The 22184-nt window shown below is 44.6% G+C and overlaps 2 protein-coding genes across 4 annotated transcripts in view; one reads left to right on the top strand and one right to left on the bottom strand.

The window, feature by feature from the left end:
* The window catches only part of MED13L (mediator complex subunit 13L), a 389999-nt gene that overhangs the window by 178764 nt on the left and 189051 nt on the right, over nucleotides 1-22184 (bottom strand). For all 3 annotated transcript variants that reach the window (XM_050924289.1, XM_050924288.1, XM_050924287.1), the window contains one exon: nucleotides 7381-7464. In XM_050924289.1, the coding sequence (XP_050780246.1) occupies nucleotides 7381-7457 (77 nt within the window). In that variant the 5' untranslated portion in view covers nucleotides 7458-7464. The remainder of the gene's footprint in view (nucleotides 1-7380; nucleotides 7465-22184) is intronic.
* Nucleotides 10260-13284, top strand: LOC127034911 (uncharacterized). The gene is made up of 3 exons (XM_050924294.1): nucleotides 10260-11109; nucleotides 12630-12813; nucleotides 12847-13284. The coding sequence occupies exons 1-3, from the start codon at nucleotides 10791-10793 to the stop codon at nucleotides 13199-13201; spliced, it is 858 nt and encodes a 285-aa protein (XP_050780251.1). The 5' UTR covers nucleotides 10260-10790; the 3' UTR covers nucleotides 13202-13284.

Consider the following 22184-nt stretch of genomic DNA (forward strand, 5'->3'; position numbering starts at 1 on the left):
GATACTTTTGAAAGTATTTCTTTCCATATACTTTGCTAAAACTGGGGGGAGGGGGAAAATGACAACTTGTTTTCGTGTAAGTTTTCTTAAACATGTGTGCATGTGTAGACTTTTGAAAATATTGTACAAAATAAAAAATATATTCTAACAAATACTAAAAAAAAATCCAATGTTTAAACTGACCAATATATGGAGGACAAATCATAAAACAGACTGTGCACACAGAACATTTGTCTAGCTAAGGCCATGTCCACATGAGAAGGTTTTTTCAGTAAAATCAGAAGTATGAATTTAAACTGATATAATGCCTTGGTCTACACACAAAAAAACGTGTTCAATATAACCTATGGTGCAAATTTAAACCTATGTAGTTAGAATGGGATAACTGCCTATTCAGATACTCTTATTCTAGTGTAAAGAGTGGTAATGGGCGGTGGTTTGTTTCTGCTTTGTTTTGTTTATATTTCTTGGGAAGGGGCTTAAATTATACTGAAACAGGCTACTCTTATAGCAGAATAAGAGTGTTAACATGGGAGGTTACACCATATAACCAATAAAACTTTGCCATGCAGACAGGGCCTGTCTTATAAAAAAGAAAAACCTTTAGACTCTTCCAGATTCCCTTTTATGAAGGAGGTGAATAAAGATAAGCAACAGACTATCATTTTTTCACACTAACCCAGGGAACAGATTCTGTAACAAAGCTTGTCTGAAGTTAATATTTTTATATCTATATCTATAGATGTCTCCCCCATCTCCTCTCCACCCCTGTCCGCTCTGTCCCTCCCCCATGCTCCTGTGTATAAAAAATGAGAATGTAAGTAATATTTAACAAATGTATACTATATGTCTATTACAATAAATACTGATATTACTACTAATAATAATGGTAGCCCTAGAGAACCAAAAGATTCTGCATTTCCGAAACTCTAATGAGTGGTGGCTGGGAAGTATCCAAAATAAGAGAGGGTACTGGTATAAGCAATTAAGATAGCATCATCCACCCCTCTGCACCCGAACATTATTTCTGACATTCCTTACCCTCTAAAAAATAAATTTCTGATCTCTCAAATAAATTCAGCCAATCAGCTGAATAATTTGAGATATTTCTTCCTCCTGAATAAATTCTGCTTTCTACCCAGCCCCAAATAGGTCCTCTGCTGTAACACCTTCCATTGTTCCCATGGCTCCTCCTGAAAATAGGCAGCCAATTCCCCTCTGCTTATCTGCTCCTTTTCCCTCTCTCACAAGGTCATAGATGTCCTTTGCTCTCCCTTTTATTTTCTTCAACAGATCATGAGCTCCCATGCACTTCCTTTCACCCCTCCTCACCAGTTCACAAACCCCTCATCCTTTCCCTTTCACAACATTCACAAGGTCAGAGCCTCTATCTCCTCTTTTAAATTCCACCTTATTACAAATTCACAGCCCCTCATTTACTGTCTCCTTGAAATCACCCACTAGCCACATCCTCATACTCTAGCGCGTTCTCACTCACACACACACATATACCTGCTGTATCATCATTCACACACACATACACATACACACACACTCCTACCTGCTGCTGATTCCAGAAGTGGAGCTCTACACACAACATTTAAGTCAACCTAACTACATTGCTCAGGGCAGTAAAAAATTTTATCCTTAGCAACGTTTGGAGGTTGACCTAACTCCTACTTTAGCTGCAGCTAGGTCAACAGAATTTTTCTATCAATCTAGCTGCCAATTCTTGGAGGCGGAAAAAATCCCTTCTGTCGATGTGGGAAGCATCTACACTACAGTGGCACAGCTGCAATGACGTAGCTGTGTCACTGTATTGTGGACATACCTTGACATTGCTAGGACTCTTTGGACTTCCCTGATTCTGCCCCAAAGAGAACTGAAAAAGCATGTGCAGTCCTCAGAGTACTTTCTCCTTTCTCCTTGGGGCTACACCTGCATCAGCTGATCTCCTCCCTGGCTGCATTCTATGGCCTTGTCTTCACAAGGAAAAAAAGTGTGTTTTTAACATGCATTAGCTCCTCCCTGCCCTAAACTCTACACTGACCCACTAACACACATTAAAACTACAACTTGCCTTAACTAACATATATTAAAATTCTAGTGTAGACAACACATGCTAGCTAATACATGTTAAAAACACATCTTTTTCCTTGTGAAGACATGGTCTATGGTGTTGCTCTGCTGAAATGACTGGACCCTGCCAGCTGGCTCCCTCCCTCCCTCAGATGCACTCCATTCATTTATCTAAGATAGAATATTTTACAAAAGTTTGTAGCCTGGAACAAACAGGAGTATCCACACTAGCCAAATGCTTAACTTCACTTGAGTTAATTGGCAATCAATTAATTTATTCAGGAGGAAGAAAACTCTTTTCTTCTAGACATAATATATGCAGTACTGAAGGGCCAGAATCTGCCAGGGACCCTGTATAATTAAAGGTGGCATATTGACATAAAACAACTGTCCAAAAATATCTGTACATTTATAAAGACTGATTTTAACAACTTACTTGTATATTTATGTGCAAATATTTATCACAATAACGATCATTCATTTCTTCTGGGCAGGGACCTAATCTTCACACCTGTCTATAAAGTTGTCAGTAAAATGTTGGCATCATACCAATACTAAAAAATAATAATTCAACATAATTTCAGTTCATATTATTTTTCCTGTGACATGCTCCAGAGTTTGAAAGTATGCATATTTCTATATGTACGTGTATAATTGTGTGCATAGTATGTAAATACATACATATACACACATTGATTTACTTACTGTAATAGTGCATGAATGTTATATACACGTATAAGACTAACAGTACTGACAACAGCTAACCATAGGATAGGTTCATAGATTCCCAGTCCAGAAAGGACCATTGTGATCATCAAGTCTGACCTCCTCAATAATACAGGCCACAGATCCTCCCCAAAATAATTCCTAGGGTATCATTGAGAAAAACATCCAGTCTTGATTTAAAAATTGCCAGTGATGGAGAATCCAGCACAACCCTTGGTAAATCGTTCCAATCATCAATTACTCTCACTGTTTAAAACTGGTGCCTCATTTCCAGTCTGAATTTGTCAAGCCTCAACTTCCAGTTACTGGTTTCCCATATACCTTTCTCTGACAGATTAAAGAGTCCTGTGGAGCGATAATCTGACCCTTGGCCTACATTATTTGTTCCTAGACATATATATTTACATGTAATCATTTTCAAAGGCATATTATTTGCTTGCACAGTTTACTAAGTGATCCAGATCACTATGAATTAATGACCCGGCCTCTTTATTATTTAATAGTCCCCTCAATTTTTGTGTTATCTGCAGACTTTATCAGTGATTATTTTATATTTTCTTCTAGGTTGTCATGGTATAATTCCCCACTCTGAACCTTAGCGTCCAAAAGATGGGGTACCAGCATGAATTCCTCTAAGCTTAATTACCAGCTTAGTACTTGTGGCGCTGCCACCAACCAGGAATTCCAGTGCCTGGTACACTCTGGTCCCCACAAAACCTTGCCCGGGGACCCCCAAGACCCAGTCCCTCTGGATCTTAACACAAGGAAAGTAAACCCTTTCCCTCACTGTTGCCTCTCCCAGGCTTCCCCTCCCTGGGTTACCCTGGAAGATTACTGTGATTCAAACTCCTTGAATCTTGAAACAGAGAGGAAAATCCACCTTCCCCCTTCCTTCTCTCTCCCCCTCCCAGACTCTCCCTGAGAGAGAAAGTAATCCTAACATAGAGAGAAAATAACCTCTCTCCCCCACTTCCCTCCTTTCTCCTCACCAATTCCCTGGTGGATCCAGACCCAGTCCCCTGGGGTCTCACCAGAATAAAAAAACAATCAGGTTCTTAAACAAGAAAAGCTTTTAATTAAAGAAAGAACAAAACAGTAAAAATTATCTTTGCAAATTTAAGATGGAATATGTTACAGGGTCTTTCAGCTATAGACACTGGGAATACCCTCCCAGCCTAAGTATACAAGTACAAAGTAAAATTCTTTCAGCCAAATACAAATTTGAACTCCTTCCAGTCAAATACATATTTGCAAATAAAGAAAACAAACATAAGCCTAACTCGCCTTATCTACCTAGTACTCACTATTCTGGACATATAAGAGACTGTATCAAAGAGATTGGAGAGAAACCTGGTTGCACGTCTGGTCACTCTCAGAACCCAGAGAGAACAACCACCAAAAACTAAACGGCACACACAAAGACTTCCCTCCCTCAAGATTTGAAAGTATCCTGTCCCCTGATTGGTCCTCTGGTCAGGTGACAGCCAGGCTCACTGAACTTGTTAACCCTTTACAGTCAAAAGAGACATGAAGTACTCCTGTTCTATTAACCCTTAACTATCTGTTTATGACATAGGTCATTCAGAAAAATAATAAATAGTATAGGGGCAAGAACCAATCCCTCCAAGACCTCACTAGAAACACACCCCTCAATAATGATTCCCCATTTACAATTAAATTTTGAGACCAAACAATCATACAGCTTTTAATCCATTTAATGTGTGCTATGTTAATTTTATACCATTCTAGTTTTTTAATCAAAATGTTATGTGGTACCAAGTCAAATGCCTTACTGAAGGCTAAGTACTATTACTCATTCATAAGCCAATTTTTTTTTTAAAGTAAAAAAGGGACGCACCAGAGAAGGGGGTTGGCTTATGAAAGGGTATAGAGAGGGAGAGGTGGGATACAGCCCCTCTCCACAACAGAGGGAACAAGGAGAGGCAGCACAACCAGAAGGGAAGAGACAGGGCCCAAGTCTCTCTACTTCTGACCACACTGCTCTCCCCCCAGCCTCTGAAGTAGCTGCAACTCCAGGGCTGGCAGGCTGCACACATGCTGCTCGGCCCCGCCCCCCAGAGCAGGCTGTCGCTGTGCAGCCCGGATGCCGGAGCACACTGCGGCCATGCCTCCCGGCCCAGTCCGCTGGCACATGCTGCAGCCACGCAACCCAGTCTGGCCCGCTAGAGCAGGCTGCGGACGTACTGCCCAGCCTGCCAGAGCAGCTCCAGCCATGCCAGAGGCATCCTCCCCCTGTCCCTCCCCAGATAAGGTGGGAAGGGATGGGATGGGGAGAGTGTGGGGGTCCCGGGCTAGGGGTGGGGTCATGTGGAGGGTGGTCACAGGGATTACTCCCCTGACACCCAGCTTCTCCCCGCCAAAAAATTTCCCCACCAGTTGCTGTCTCGAACCATCAGGGTAAGCAGCTGGCACGCCGAGACACTTTGTTTACTTAGGTTTACCTCTGTGCCTGCAGACTCTCGAGGTAAAGAAACCATCTTGGCCTACCAGCGGCTTATCCTCTTGGCCCAGGAGCCAAAGTTTGCTGACTCCTGAATTATAGGGTCTGCTTATGAATGGGTCATAAAAATTTTCCATTTTTACTTATCAATCTTGGTGGTGGGGGAGGGTCGCTTTATAAACGAACTGACTTATGATCGAGTATATACGGCATGTTAAATCAACACTATTACCTTTATCAACCAAATCTGTAATCTCATCAAAGAAAGATATCAAGTTGGTTTGACAGGATCTATTTCCAGAAACTCATGTTGATTGGCATTAATTATATTACCGTCCTTTAAGTCTTTATTAATTGAGTCCCACATCAGCCACTCCATTATCTTACCCAGGATCGACGTCAGAGTGACAGGCCTATAATTACCCATGTCGTCCCATTTACCCTTCTAAAATATTGGCACAGCATTAGCTTTTTTATAGAACCATTTATATGCAGGGCTGGAAAGGACTTCGAGAAGCCACCAAGTCTAGCCTCCCTGTACAAACCTAAACTTAAACCCTGACAATCTCTGACAGTTGTTTATTCTAACAGTTCTTAAAAACCTACAACAGGGATTCCACAACCTCCTTTGGAAGCCTATTCCCGAACTTATCTACCCTTAGAGTTAGAAAGCTTTTTCCTAATATCTAACCTAAATCTCCTAATCTAAACAATTGATCACAGTTCTCTTTATAACAGCCCTTAACATATCTGAAGACTGTTATCCTCATAAGTCCTCTTTTCTCAGAACTAAAGATTCATTTTCCTCCAAGTTCTCAGTGACTCAGAAACAAGTAATGTCATTTTGACATAGAGTGCCATTCCCCCTTCCCTTTTTCCCTCTCAATTATTCTTAAACAGGTTATAACCATTGATTGGAATGTTAAAATAAATGGTTATAACCTGTTTAGGAAGCATCGAGAGGGGAAAAGGGGAAGAGCGAACCCTCGGATTCCTCTTGTCACCCAGACTCCTAACATTGACATATAGGTAATTAAGAGTTAATAGGCTTCATGCCACTGACACCCCACTCAGAGTGCCAGAGCACCTCGATCCTGATTTATAACACTTTCCATTCTAATTCTGATTCAGTTTGGGTCAGAGACTGCTAGCTATGCCAGATGCTTTAGTGATGTGGATCAATGCTCACCAGGAAATAGTATGAGACTGTCAAGTACATTTCATTTATGTACTAAGTGAGAATTTTAAATTTGGTTCTCCAGAGGTGAAATGCTCATACGTTAACCCACTAAATAACAAATAATGCTAATACTGTGCTTCTCTCTGTTCAGAGAGAAATTCACAAGCCAGAACAAAATGGTTTCATTTTAGGAAAGTAGATAAATACATCTTTAATTATTGTGCTAATCTTACAAGATGGTACAAAACACTATTGTTTTAGCTATCTTGTTAATATACTGTCCTTTGCAAAAACAACCAGCTGCAATAATAAGCTGTGATCAGAATGTAAAAGATCACTGGTTGGAAAGCAATACTGTAAGAGGGTAAAATACCTCAAACAAACTAACAAAACAAATATATCATGTGCAACAAATTAATCCTATAGGTCTGGTAAAGCCTCGCCAAGTGGCTTTTGCATGTAAATCATGTGGAAATCAAATCTTGAAGTAGTTACAAAAGCTACAATTCTTCAAAGCAGATACACTTAAAAATCTATACCTTCTTTCACACCACTGTAATTTTGGGATTAGAGTAAATCTTTGGAAACAATACCTGTTCATGGCTATCTAAAATCTACTTTCTAACAGGCACCAAAATACAGACACAGTTCAAAGCCAGAGAAAATCTGTGGAAATGAAAGATTATATAAACATCACTTTCCAGCCCAAATTAGCAAAACTAACATGATCTCAACAACATCTACTGAAATATCGCCATGCATTACTGCAGCTACTTGAAAGAAAAAAGCTTCTTTTACCAAAAAAAGAGATTGCAGGCAGAGCAGAGGGAAGGAACCACAACCTAAAGAAAACGAGCACACTATCAGAACTTGAACAATAACACTGACATTATTCCAGAGACCTCATAGTACTTGCTAAAAGGCATTTCCTTACCTTTTGTTAACAGGCTTCTCATCCTTCTCATAAGGCCTGATGAACCATTTTCCAATCCTTATGAAGTTTTTATCCATCAGGCATCTACAAAATAATTAAAACATCAAATTACTTATTACAATTTAAATGTTAATTCAGTAAATTCTTAAGACATTAAATTAAATTCAAGTTCTTAGCATTCACCTTCAAAGCTCTCCACAACTCTGCCCCTTCCAATTTACCTCCTTTGGTCTCTACATATCACAATCCACCTCCTTTGTGCCATCAGTAATGCCAGTCTTGATTTTGTATTTAACTACTTCTCCTACACAGTCTTTGCACTTGCTTCTACACTACCTGAACTGATCCACCATGCTCTACTTCAAGCCTCTCTTGTACCATAATGCTTATAAGAATTAGTCAGTGAAAAATGACTAAGTTCATAGAAAGTCAGAGTCAAAGATAGCTGATATTTACAAAAAGAAGTTATATGATTATATCCCTCCCCTACATCCTTTTACATTAAAAAAAAAAAAAAAAAGTAAATAATTGGAGATATACCAATCTCCTAGAACTGGAAGGAACCTTGAAAGGTCACTGAGTCCAGCCCCCTGCCTTCACTAGCAGGACCAAGTACTGATTTTTGCCCCAGATCCTTAAGTGACCCCCTCAAGGATTGAACTCACAACCCTGGGTTTAGTAGGTCAATGCTCAAACCTCTGAGCTATCCCTCCCCCCTATATCTCTCATTAAACTGTAAACTCTTCAGGGTAGGGACTGTTTCTTCCCACATGTTTAGAATGTGCATATCACAGTGTGAAAACTAATGGAATACAAATAAACAGTGATGAAATTAATTTACTAATGCATCTGTTTTCCTTCACGACTCATGTTATTATGAATTATGGTTTTGAAACTTATGATGACATATCACTCATGAATTTAAAGCAAATTATACTGTCTACTATTCAATATTGTTAGTTGCTAGCAATATTTACATTTCTAACAATATAATACTGTTTTGAGCAATGTACATGGCCGAAACAATGGGTCTCTCTCAACAAGATACTCTTTCTTTCCACAATGGCAGGTTTCTTCAGGAATTTTCCTAGCTCACTAAACTGAGAGCAGTTCCCTGAATTACCTGTTTTTCTCTGCTCACAACAGATGCACACTATCTCCCTACAGACTCCACAGACTATGGCTCTAAAAGCTCAATGCAGGAAGCATGCAGCACTCTCTAACAAATTAGAATAGTGGTCCCCAAACTTCTGACCTCACCCCCTCTCCTCGACCCCTGTACTCCCTGCCACCCCCGCCCAAGCTGGGACAAGAGCAGGGCTGTGGCTCCGGGATGGGGGGATGCAGACAGGGATAAGGGGGTCGAGGCTGGGGCCACAGTTGGGGGCGGGTCTGAAGCTGGCAGTTAGGCGTCTAGGTACAGAGCCCCAGCACAGGGATGGCAGCCAGGGCCCTGAGCCAGGGCTAGGAGTGGAGCTAGGTGGCACTCCCTCCCCACCCCCATAGGGGCTGGCCCAGACCCCAGCCATATCCCCTTGAATGTTCCTCATGCCCTCCTAGGGGGTCACGCCCCACAGTCTAGGGACCTCTGAATTAGAAGGTTGGGAGGGCTTACGGAACAGATTAGAAGAAAGTATGAAACGCAGCAAAAGGGGTGGGTCTCAGAGCCCAAGCAGGAACATCTTCACTGCTATTTTTACCCCGTAGCACAAGGCCGAGTCTGTTGACCCAGGCTCTGAGAGTTGCTGCTTCAGGTTTTGTTTGGTTGGTTTTTTGCAGTGTGGACGTACCCAAAGGGATCATGTACAGTACAGTTGAAATCATGCCAGTAACAATTGTTTCTTATTAGCACAGTTTTTCTTACTGGCATCTATAAGTTTTCTTCTTCCTCCTCCTCAGAACCCTGCTAATTTATCACCATGTCCCTAGGAGTCAGGGCTGGCTCTACCATTTTTGCTGCCTCAAGCAAAAAAAAGCCGCTCAGATGGCCATCCGAACTGCGGAAGCAAAAAAAAGCCGCTCGGACTGTGCCGCCCCAATAATGGACAGAATGCCGCCCCAGGCACGTGCTTCCTCTGCTGGTGCCTGGAACCGGACCTGCTGGGAGTCTATGCAGTTTTATTATGCTGTTCAAACATGGTTTGCATGGGTTTAAAACAAAGTGCCTGGACACACTGGCCAAAGGAAACGTGATAGAAATCTGCTACCAATATTTATTTTTAAAGGAAGAAAACATATCTTTCCAGCTGAGATCTGAAAAATGGTTATGCCTTTTCAGAAGAGATTTGTCTAAACACATCTGTTGCTAGCAGAGTTTAAACTATAGTATGGAGAAGGCTTAAGGACAAGAGAAGTTGAAAGAACAAATATGACCCACCCAACCTCGAAGCAAGAAGCAGATGGGCTTCCCCAATTCACTCCATATCTAACCCAGCTTTTATTCGCTAGATGGAAGATCTGGTCTTATACTCTCCTTCACTTTACATTTTTCACTAATTTTCTTCTACAACAGTGGCTAAAGAGTACCCAAAGTACACACTACTCCTGGAGGAATTCTGTGGCCCTGCGGGGGCATAGAATTAATATCTTCTGCAGATTTCTTGGCTTCCCCACAGCAAAATGGAGGAGCCAAGAAATCTGTGGGGAACACACATCCCTTTCCCAGAAGCCCGGGAGCATCTGCTGGGAGCAGCGGGCAGCAGGGAGCAGATCATTGCGAGGAGGGAGGCTGGGCGTGCCTCTCTGCCTCCCTGGAGAGATGTTACAGATATGGGGCTGGGCCAATGCTTCTGTGCGAAAGAGAGAAAGAGAGAGGCCTTGTCTACACCACAAAGTTGCAGCGCTGGTGAGGGGGTTACAGTGCTGCAACTTAGGAGGTGTACACACCTGCAGGGCATTACCAGCGCTGCAACTCCCTGTTTGCAGCGCTGGCCGTACACCCGGTCGAACCTCAGGTGTAGAGGATCCAGCGCTGGATCACCAGCGCTGGTCATCAGGTGTAGACACTCACCAGCGTTTTTGTTGACCTCCGTGGAATAAGCAGGTATCCCAGCATACCTGAGGAAGCCTCTCTGGTAATCAAGCAAACTCCACTGCCCTGTGCTCACCTGACCCCTCCTTTAAATGCCCCGGGAAATTTAAAAATCCCCTTCCTGCTTGCTCAGCCAGGTGTGGAGTGCAATTAATCTATCAATCACTCAGCGACCATGCCTCCATGCACCAAACGAGCCCCAGCATGGACCAATGCAGAGCTGCAGGACCTCATTAGTGTGTGGGGAGAAGAGGCTGTGCAAACACAGCTGCGCTCCAGAAGGAGAAATTATGATACGTATGGTCAGATATCGCAGTCCTTGATGAGAAGGGGCCATGAACGGGACGCCTTGCAGTGCAGAGTAAAAATTAAGTAGCTGATGAGTGCGTACTGCAAAGCCCGTGAGGGAAATCGCCGCTCAGGAGCTGCCCCCACAACCTGCAGGTTTTACAAGGAGCTGGATGCCATACTTGGGTGTGACCCCACTGCGAATCCTAGGACCACGATGGAGAGTTCAGAGCAGGGAGAAGTGGGGGATGGTGTAGAGGACGGAGACAGTGAGGCTACTGGCGTGGAGGGAGACACCCCGGAGTCCCAGGACACATGGAGCCAGGATCTCTTCTCCAGCCCGGAGGAGGCTAGCCAGTCGCAGCAGCTGGAAGCTGACGGTGAGGAGGAAGCTGAGGATCGTGCTCGTGGTAAGTAGATTTCAATGTTTTGGGAGAGGAAGATTTTGGTTATGGCTGCCTGCATGCATGCCTAAACGTGGAATAGCCCATTGATTTGATCTATCCTTCCCCACGGTTTGCTCTGGTGTCCCCCGAACCCCCTCTCCAAGCAGGTATCCTTCCCCGCGGTTTGCTCTGGTTTTCCCCACCCCCCCTCCAAGCAGGCATCCAGCCCCGCGGTGTGCTGCCGTGTTCCCCAGCCACCCTCCAAGCAGACATCCAGCCCCGCGGTTTGCTCTGGTGTCCCTCGAACCCCCTCTCCAAGCAGGTATCCTTCCCCGCGGTTTGCTCTGGTGTTCCCCACCCCCCCTCCAAGCAGGCATCCAGCCCCGCGGTGTGCTGCCGTGTTCCCCACCCCCCCTCCAAGCAGGCATCCAGCACTGCGCTGTGCTGCCGTGTTCCCCAGCCCCCCTCCAAGCAGGCATCCAGCCCCGCGGTTTGCTGCCCTGTTTACCAGCCACCCTCCCAGCACGGAGGCAGCCACGCGGTGTGCTCTGGTGTTCCCCACCACCCCTCCAAGCAGGCATCCAGCCCCGCGGTGTGCTGCCGTGTTCCCCACCCCCCCTCCAAGCAGGCATCCAGCCCCGCGGTGTGCTGCCGTGTTCCCCAGCCACCCTCCAAGCAGGTATCCTTCCCCGCGGTTTGCTCTGGTGTCCCCCGAACCCCCTCTCCAAGCAGGTATCCTTCCCCGTGGTTTGCTCTGGTTTTCCCCACCCCCCCCTCCAAGCAGGCATCCAGCCCCGCGGTGTGCTGCCGTGTTCCCCACCCCCCCTCCAAGCAGGCATCCAGCCCCGCGGTGTGCTGCCGTGTTCCCCACCCCCCCTCCAAGCAGGTATCCTTCCCCGCGGTTTGCTCTGGTGTCCCCCGAACCCCCTCTCCAAGCAGGTATCCTTCCCCGCAGTTTGCTCTGGTTCCCCCCCCCCCCCGAAGCAGGCATCCAGCCCCGCGGTGTGCTGCCGTGTTCCCCAGCCACCCTCCAAGCAGGTATCCAGCCCCGCGGTTTGCTCTGGTGTCCCCCGAACCCCCCTCCAAGCAGGTATCCTTCCCCGCGGTTTGCTCTGGTGTTCCCCGCCCCACCCCCCCAAGCAGGCATCCAGCCACGCGGTGTGCAGGCATCCAGCACCGCATTTCCACCCCCCCCCCCCCCCAGTATCAGGACGGGTTGAAAGCGGACCAAAAAAATCCCCAACCCCCCAAGCACCTAGCTCACCACCTTCCTGTTCACTACTGTCCCTTCTTCAGGACACCAGCTACCCCCTGTACCCACTGCTGATAAACCCCAGTGACCCAGTGGTCAATTCCCACTCCCAAGGGGTAATTTTTGCTAAAAACACTCACCCCATTGCTCGCCATGACTTAGCTTGCTTGCCCTCTCTGTGTTATGTGAGGTATGTGAGAAGGATGCTACCTAAAGTCTCAAAAGTCCTTCAAAATTTGATAATAAACAATGATGCCTCTCTGTATTACATGTTTCTATCTCTGTTTTCTAGGGACCTTGACTACTGCAGCTGTATCACCACCCTCACGTAGGTTGCAGAACTTGAGACGCAATCCTAGGAAATCAAAAGAGGAATTGATCAAGTCTGTTCTGAGCGACTACAACAGGGAAAGTAGGAAGACAGAGGAATGGAGAAGCAGTGTACAGGAGTGGAGAAAGACTGTACATGAATGGAGGCAAACAGAAAGCAGGACAAAGGAATTGTGTAGGCAAACAGAAAGCAGGAGAAAGGAATTGTCTGCCAAAAAAACAACAAAGCAGATGATAAGCCTCCTGTCTCGCCAAACTGAGTCTTTCGAGTCTCTTGTAGCCATGCAGACAAATATGTACCATGCTAACCCACAGCCCTCCCAAAGCCCTCTTCCTTGTCACCCTGTATATTCACAAAACAACTTTCTCCAGCAGCCAGTTCCTTATTATCCCCAGCTGCCCCCAACACCTATAAGATCACCTACTAGCCCTGATAACTATAATTCTTACCCTGTTCACTCCACCCCCATCATTCTGCAGCATAGTAATGCTGAAGTGCAACAGACAGTGAATATTGATCAAAATAGGACATAGTAAAACCTGTAAATGTACTGTCAACCACCCCTACCCCCTTGCATGTTTTGTACTGTATGTTGAATAAAGTTTTTTTTTTTCTATTTCTTTCACTACGTTTTATTGCTGCTGGAAGTGGTAAATAATACACAATGAGGTAGAGCAAAGCACATCAAATGCATCAAACATTACTGCTGGCTCTCAGCATCAAATTGCTCCCTTAAAGCATCCCTAATCCTTGAAGCCCTTTCCTGGGCCTCCCTATTAGCCCTGCTCTCTGGCTGAGCAAACTCATTCTCCAGGCGTCTAACCTCGGAGGTCCATTCCTCACTGAATCTTTCACCCTTCCCTTCACAAATATTATGGAGGGTGCAGCACACGGATATAACAGCGGTGATGCTGCTTTCCATCAAATCTAGCTTCCCATAAAGACACCTCCAGCGAGCTTTCAAACGGCCAAAAGCACACTCTACAGTCATTCTGCTCCGGCTCAGCTTGTAGTTGAACCGGTCCTTGCTCCTGTCAAGCTTCCCTGTATATGGTTTCATGAGCCATGGCATTAAGGAGTAAGCGGGGTCTCCAAGGATCACAGTGGGCATTTCCACGTCCCCTACTGTGATCTTGCGGTCTGGGAAAAAAGTCCCGGCCCTCAGCCTCCTGAACAGGGCACTGTTCTGAAATATGCGTGCATCGTGCACCTTTCCAGGCCATCCTGAGTAAATGTCAGTGAAACGCCCACGGTGATCCACAAGCGCTTGCAGAACCACGGAGAAATAACCCTTGCGATTAACATACTCTGATGCCAGGTGGGGTGGTGACAGAATAGGAATATGAGTCCCATCTATTGCTCCTCCACAGTTAGGGAACCCCATTTCCGCAAAGCCATCTACAATGTCCTGCACGTTCCCAAGACACACGGTTCTTCTTAGCAGAGTGTGATTAATGGCCCTGCAAACTTGTATCAGCACCATTCCAACGGTAGACGTCCCCACTCCAAACTGGTTCGCCACCGATCTGAAGCAGTCTGGAGTTGCCAGCTTCCAGATTGCAATAGCCACCCATTTCTCCACAGGCAGGGCAGCTCTAAATCTCGTGTCCCTGCGCCGCAGGGTAGGGGCGAGCTCAGCACACAGTGCCATGAAAGTGGCTTTTCTCATCCGAAAGTTCTGCAGCCACTGCTCGTCATCCCAGGATTGCAGGACGATTTGATCCCACCACTGAGTGCTGGTTTCCTGAGCCCAAACGCGCCGGTCCAGGGAGCTGAGCACATCTGTTACTGCCACAAGCAATGTACTGTCTTCACAGTGAGGCAATTCAATATCATCGTCTGACTCACTGTCACTCTCACTATCACTCACTTTTTGCAGGTGAAGGAATAGCTCCACTGCCAAGCGCGATGTGCTGGCAACATTCATCAATAAGGTCATCAGTTGCTGAGGATCCATTTTTAAAAAAATTCGCAGAAAAAGCGCTGTACAGTCACAATGCTGCCACACTGCTCCGCATGTGTAACAAAGCACCGCTGGGCGTTGGAACAGGAATAGGAAGCGGAAAGACAATCACACTTCCTTCCCCTTCCCACAAGCCACAGCGCCAATATGGGACGAGGTGCTCTGTGGGATAGCCACAATGCACCACTCCCAACAGCACTGCAGCGTGGCCACATCTAACATCACTTGCAGCGCTGGTTGCTGTAAGTGTGGCCACTCTGCAGCGCTGGCCCTATACAGCTGTACTAACACAGCTGTAACAATCAGCGCTGCAAAATTGCAGATGTAGACATACCCAGAGAGAGACAGACACTCTGTCCCTCTCACTCACTGTTGCTGCATCCTGGGTTTAGAGGCGAAGGGCTGTATGAAGCAGGCTCTACTATTCCTGAGGCTGAGCAGAAATGTAACAACTAAGAGCATGTCTTTACTAGCAATGTTAAAGTGCTGCCACAGCAGCACTTTAACGTGGTTGTGTAGTCGCAGCACCAGCGCTGGGAGAGCGCTGTCCCAACACTATAAAAAAAACCCACCTCCACGAGGGGAGTAGCTACCAGCACTGTCTACACTGCCAAATTGCAGCGCTGAAACTTGCAGAGCTCGGGGGTTTTTTTTTCACCCCCCTGAGTGAGAAAGTTGCAGCACTGTAGACCAGGCCTAAGAAAGCAGGCTGCTAATGTTCCCATTGTTGGTTAATTCTTCCCATTCTTAATCAATTAAGGCTCCTTTACCTTGCCAGAGTGCAGTAAAGGAGCCTTGTAAATGACAGGTTTCAGAGTGGTAGCCGTGTTAGTCTGTATCAGCAAAAAGAATGAGGAGTAGTTGTGGCACCTTAGAGACTAAGGAATGTATTTGAGCGTAAGCTTTCGTGGGCTAAAGCTGTATTTTCCACTGCACACATCTGATGAAGTGGGCTTTAGCCCACGAAAGCTTATGCTCAAATAAATTTCTTAGTCTCTAAGGTGCCACAAGTATTCCTGTTCTTTTTGTAAATGACAGTAACTGAATCCTCAGCTAGGAAGGTCTATGTGCTTTCTTGCTTTTTTTCCTGTGCCAGAGAGGCACAATGGGGTTAGATTACAGCTCAGGATCTATTTTACTTATCCATTAAAAAAAATGCAGGAAAATGATTAGCAAAACTGTATGACTTTCATGTGTGAAAGTCTGAGCAATTTAAAGTGACATTCTGCTTTGCAGAACACCAAACACCAAAATAAAAGTAATGTAATTTTAATGAAAATCCAGGATTATAACTGAAATGCAGGATATTGGTTACCAAGTATTTGTAACTTAATTTTCATGTGTTTAGGAAATGCTGAACAGTTATTGTGATTTTTTTTGCTGTATAGTAGCTTTAAAAATTACCAAAATAAATTAAACTGGTGTGATTATACTGCATTATTTTGACAAATAAAATACACAGAATTTTGCAATTTTGGGCACAGAATTTTGGATTTCTTTTGGCACAGAATTCCCCCAGGAGTAACATACTGCCCCTCCAGTGCATGTGTTGGTCCTGCTCTGAGCAAGGAGTTGAACTGAGGTCTCTTCCAACCCTAATACTCTATGATTCTATGTAACATGGTCTCATGCAATACTGCCGTATGAAAATAACACTCTGCACAGCTTCCGTGGCACAAAGGAACAACCAAGGCAAACAGAGAATAGCAGAAAATCTAAAGTACGTGTCTGAGCAAATAGTTAGAGACTTTAGGCAGCATAATACATAAGCAAAAGGAGGCAGTTTCAGCCCAGATACTTAATTTCGAATAGCTGCATGACCCATAAGCCAAAAGTGTATATTTAAGGTTCTACTTGGAGAACATACTGAGAACAGTTCCTTCTCTTTTAAACCAAAGAGACTGCAGCTCAAGAACTGTGACATGGGGAGCCAGGCTGTTTCAGAAATAGGCAGGTATTAGGTCTATATCAACACCTTAAAACTTAACCTGGCAACTAAACAAGCACAGACTGCGAAGTACTTCTGTCATGCTTATGGCAAAAACTGTACACTTAAGCCAGGGTTTATGCTAGAGAAGTTTTGCTGGTATAGCTACAATCCCAGCGCAATGACAAAAGTGTATTTTTGCCAGTACAGATGTTCCCTGAGCAAAATAAGCTATAGTGGCAAAAACACAGCCTAGTACAACTGTGTCTACAGTAGAGCTTTTACTGGTATAGAAATTTCAATCAAATTACACACACACTACCATCTGGTACAACTGCTTTAATCTCCAGGATGATTTAACATTTAAGGTATAGCCCTATGCAAAATACAGCAGAGTCATCTAATTTAGTGGTTACAAAGGCATCTATTGCAGTAGAAAGAGGAACATCTGGCCAAAGTGGTCCCTTCTTCTCAGCCAAAGGTAGATGAAAAAGAATACTGTCTTAATTACAACTGCTGTATAATCACGTAGCAGCAACTGGGGAATCTAATTTTGACATAGAGACTCCGTAGCAAAGAGTCTCCTGTTCTTTGCAAAGAACCCTCATCTCAAACCAGACACACACACTTCACCGAACACATCTTACAGGATATTTATCCATAAAGAGTAACGTGAGATATCTACAGAAAGCACATAACTTGTCAAGATTCATAATCATCTCGAGATGTATGTACAGGTAATAATTAAGGAATAATGTATTTATAACAAAAGTATGTTTTATGTACTTGGAGTAAAAATTAGCCATCAGGGGATAATATGTCTGAGTGATGACCCATTCACCCCACTCTGTTCAACTGGTGATGCAATGCAAAGCTCATTTGTTTGGCCTTGGTCAACCCCAAGACTTTCAATGGAAAACCATCAGACACAAGTGCAAACATTTGAAACCTCCTAAAGATAAAAAAGGAACGTTACAGTAAGAAAGGGGGTCTGCCTTGTCCATGAATAGAAACAAAAGGCTGTTTCATTTTCAGTATAACACAGAGGAGGGAAAAATCCTTTCATGGAGGAGGCATCTTGAGGCGCAAGTGTTCTTATGAAAAACTGGATGTTGGTTCCTGTGAAGCCAGCCAGCTCTGCAACAGACTGAACTCTGGCAAGCAGTGGGGGGGGCAGGATCTACTTTATTATATAGGGAAAGAAACTATTAATACTGAGAGAGCAAGGTTCACATTTTGTGATTTTGTTTTGCATTGTAACCATTTTTTTTCCGCCACACTCATGTTTCTAGTGGAATCTTTCTCCCTTCTCAAATAAACCTGCTTTTATTTTATTACAAGTGCTGTGTGTTATAGGAGTGGTGATTTAAGGAAAAACTGGTAAACTAGGGAATACTGTACCTTTGGAGGCATAAGATCTGGTTTGTCACAGATATCCCAGTGTCAGGGCCTGGATATCTAGGGCTTGGTCTACACTACGCGTTTATATCGAATTTAGCAGCGTTAAACTGAATTAATCCTGCACCCGTCCACACAACAAAGCCCTTTATTTCAATATAAAGGGCTCTTAATATCGATATCTGTACTCCTCCTCGACAAGGGGAGTAGTGCTGAAATCGGTATTGCCATGTCGGATTAGGGTCAGTGTGGCCGCAATTTGACGGTATTGGCCTCCGGGCACTATCTCACAGTGCACCATTGTGACCGCTCCGGACAGCAATCTGAACTCGGATGCACTGGCCAGGTAGACAGGAAAAGCCCCGCGAACTTTTGAATTTCATTTCCTGTTTGCCCAGCGTGGAGCGCTGATCAGCATGGACTGTATGGGAAATACTGGATCTGATCGCTAGTAGTAGTCCCTTGGGTCACGTGGCCAGAGATCACCGGAGCACAAGCTGGCTATGGCAGCTCTATGCCAGCCAGGAATTCCTCTGTTATAAGAGAATCCCTATCGACGCTATTAAAGAAATGTTATGCTCCCCTTCATACTGCCTCAAGATGCAAAGAGGATTTAATGATGACTAAAAATCTGATCCTTAGAATCCAAAGAATTCTATATGGGGTCAAAACTTGGGCAATACCCTTTAAAAAAATTAGAGGTTTTCCTTTTATAGAATCAGAAAATTTATTTCATTTTCTACAACAACACTGCAAACAAAATTCAGACTAGAGAGATTATTTTTTAAGAGTTGAAATATAAAATTATAGAAACAGTGTCTGATCTGACAATCCTTTAGAAAAGCAGCACTATATGGTCATTCTGAGGAGGAGCCCTTACATCCAAGGTGGGCAAACTTTTTGGCCTGAGGGCCACATTGGGGTGGGGAAATTGCATGCAGGGCCATGAATGTAGGGCTGGGACAGGAGGTTGGGGTGCGGAAGAGAGTGCGGTGTGCAAGAAGGGGCTCAGGGCAAGCAGTTGGGGTGCAGGAAGGGGCTCAGGGCAGAGGGATGGTGTGCAGGAGGGTGTGCAGGGTGCAGGAGATGGCTCAGGGCACGGAGTTGGGGTGCAGAGAGGGGTTCAGGGTGTGGGCTCTGGCCCGGTGACACTTACCCAGAGCAGCTCCAAGGTGGCAGTGATGCTCAGAGGGGCTAAGGCAGGCTCCTTGCCTGCCCTGGCCCCATGCCGTTCCGGAAATGACCAGCACCATGCCCCTATGGCCCCTGGGGGGTGTGGGTGGGGCAGAGAGCTCCAAGCACTGTCCTCACCTGTGGGTACCTCCCCCAAAGCTCCCATTGGCCGTAGTATGCTCACCCCTGCCTTACATCCTACCACTTGAAAGACCCATAAATTAAAGACTCTCTGAGTAAAAAACTGACAATAGTTCATGCTGACCTTGAAAGAGCAGTTATAATGTATCGATAAACTGTATTTTAAGGACCTCTGAGGGGGAAAAAAAAGTCCCAAGAGGAGTCATTACAGTCTCAGTTGAACAAAATTATTTTGCTGGTTCTGTCAATTAATTCAAATGACATTACACTTTTTAAATCAATTTCTTATACATTAACTTATTCCAAAAAGTTACAGACTATGTAAAAATATCAGTAGGAGTCAGATTTAAAAAACTTAGAGAATCCAATTTAGCTTCATAGTTAACTAATGAAGTTGTGCTAGATATTGCAAGTTGCCTTAAAACAGTGCAGGATCCTACATATTATCATATTTGCTGTTATCTACAAACAAAACAGAACTAGTGGGAGGTGCAATGAAAAGTTTTACATTTGAATTTTCTAGCTCTTGTCTGAACGGAATCCAGTTCTATGTTTAAAATTATTATAAGCAGAATGATGGAATACAAAATGGCAATTAAAAAAATTCTTAGTTCAGTTTTATTTATATATCTTGTCAATCAATGGGCTCTGTACTGGCTAACTAACACTAGATATTGTATAGTAACTGAAGGGCTGAATGCATGCATGCAAACACTACCTCAAGAGCATTATGAAAATGAAATTAGTATTAGGTCTACTACACGAAAGAAAAAAAACTAAATGACAGATGATAAAAACACTTTCTCGCAAGTCACTCTCTGGAAGAAATTAAAATGTTCTGCACAACCACATGCTGCAAAATTACTACAACAACAATCAATAAGAGAAACAAAATGGAATGATTTTATTCTGTATTAAATTAACTTTGTGTGTTGAAAATTCTGAAGTGTCTGCAGTAAAATTATTTTTGATAAATCACTGCAGTGACTTATTCTGCACGCACCAGCAAATGCAGCCTATTGGAAATAAGATAGATTGATATGTCTCCCATGCTTTAGTTACACAGAGAAACAGTTCAAGGTGGTAAATGAGGTTCCCTTTTAATTAACACAGATTTTTGTTAATTTTTAAAACAGAAGTACAAATAATAATTCTTTTTTTCCAAGTTTGTTGACAAAGACTAAGAAAAGACTCCACAAAGTAAAATACCATTCAAGTATAATTCATTAAAACCATCCTTGTGAGACTATTCTGGATGTTATGCCAAAACACAATTAAAATTTCTTAATTAGTAAAAACAAATATGACTAACATGCACAGAAAAATAATAGCATGATAGAAAGTTGTTGGGAATAATACTAATACAAATAATACTAATACAAAAAAAACGATACTGTATGTGAGTTAAGGTTGTATATATAACATTACTCCTGGGGAAATGCTGCACCACTGTGCATGCACAGAATTCATGTCCCTTGCAGATTTCTTTGCTTCCCAGCAGAAAAATGACTTTCTGATAGGAAAGCGAAGGAAAGCTGCAAGAACAGTCCCACACCACTCTCTAGCTGCACAGATACATTGTTTCAGGAACCCAGAGAAGCAAGACAGAGGAAAATCACCACAGGGCTGGGGACACCCCAGCCAGTGGCTCCTACCCTGAGCTGGCATCAGCTGCTAGTCCTGACTGGGCTGGACGCAGAAGAAGACGGGACTTCCTCTTCCCCAGCAAGAAGTGGCTGGGGCTGTGTCAGACCCCACCCCTAGAAACATCCCCCAGCTGCAGGAAGCTCAGCATGCTCCCCTGCTTCCTGCCCCCATTGCTCCTGAGCTGCAGGGGAAGGGTCAACTGTACGGGGAGCTGCTCCCCCATCCACCCAATTCCCGAGCATCAAGATGTCCCATATGCAGACACGCCCACCAAGCTTCACTTCATACACTCAGAACCCCTCTAGCCCTCCATACCCAAACCCAATCTCATTGAACCTCAAATCCCTGCACATGGAGCCCTCTGCCCCCAGGCCTCCTGCCCCAAGACCACCCCCTATTGAGCTTCCTGCACTCAAATCTCCCCCCTGACAAGCCCCACCCCCTGCACCACCGAGTCCCCACATCCAGACCCCCATGCCACTGACCCCCCAATTAGATGCACCCAGACACCCACCCCACCAAGACCCACTCCCCCAGAATCCAGACCCCCCTGCTGAGCCCCCCACACCCAGACCGCTCCGCTGAGCCCCAACACCTTTCAAGTGGAAGCCCCTGCAGAGTCCGTTGCCCCTGCACCTGGAACCCCACTCCCAATAAGTCTTTGTGCATTCAGAGCCCCCCACATATAGACCCCCCCACTGAGCTGCCTACACCCAGATTGTTCCACAGAGAATCCTCTCACCACACACCTGGATTCCCCCACACTGAGTCCTCCACACTTGGATCCTGCCTGCCCAACACCTAGTGTGCCTGATGCAAAGAGGCAGGGCCCCAAGATGTTTCTAGGGCAGGCCCAAGCCTTGTGCTGCATCAGGGTCGGGTGCAGTCTCACCACTGAGTCCGTGTCCCCGGGGTAGAGGGTGAAGAGGCTGCAAGATGATCTCCTACCTTCATGCAACCAACGGCCTGTGCTCCCCATTGCCATGCTAGAGCTTCTGCATTTATTTATTGACAAATAAAACTACTCCTGAGCATTTTGGCATTCAGTGCCAAAAAAATTAAAAAATCTGCACTCTATATTTTAACATCCTGAATTTTAGTTTTATTTGTCAATAAATAAATGCAGCTTCCCTTTGCTTCCCTGTCAGAAAGTCATTTTTCTTCAGGGAAGCAAAGAAATCTGCAGGGGACATGAATTCCCCCAGGAGTATAAAACATTCAGAATTTTGCAGAATTTTAAAATATTGTGTGCAAAATTTTTAATTTT

Source organism: Gopherus flavomarginatus, chromosome 15, assembly GCF_025201925.1.
Source record: "Gopherus flavomarginatus isolate rGopFla2 chromosome 15, rGopFla2.mat.asm, whole genome shotgun sequence".
NCBI classification, from domain to species: domain Eukaryota; kingdom Metazoa; phylum Chordata; order Testudines; family Testudinidae; genus Gopherus; species Gopherus flavomarginatus.

Excerpts from the sequence above, each read along its gene's own strand:
- LOC127034911 (XM_050924294.1), top strand. The coding sequence starts at position 10,791 with ATGAGTGCGTACTGCAAAGCCCGTGAGGGAAATCGCCGCTCAGGAGCT. Across the intron at positions 11,110-12,629 it reads AGCTGAGGATCGTGCTCGTG|GGACCTTGACTACTGCAGCT; the intron begins GTAAGTAGATTT and ends TCTGTTTTCTAG. Across the intron at positions 12,814-12,846 it reads AAGACTGTACATGAATGGAG|GCAAACAGAAAGCAGGAGAA; the intron begins GCAAACAGAAAG and ends GGAATTGTGTAG.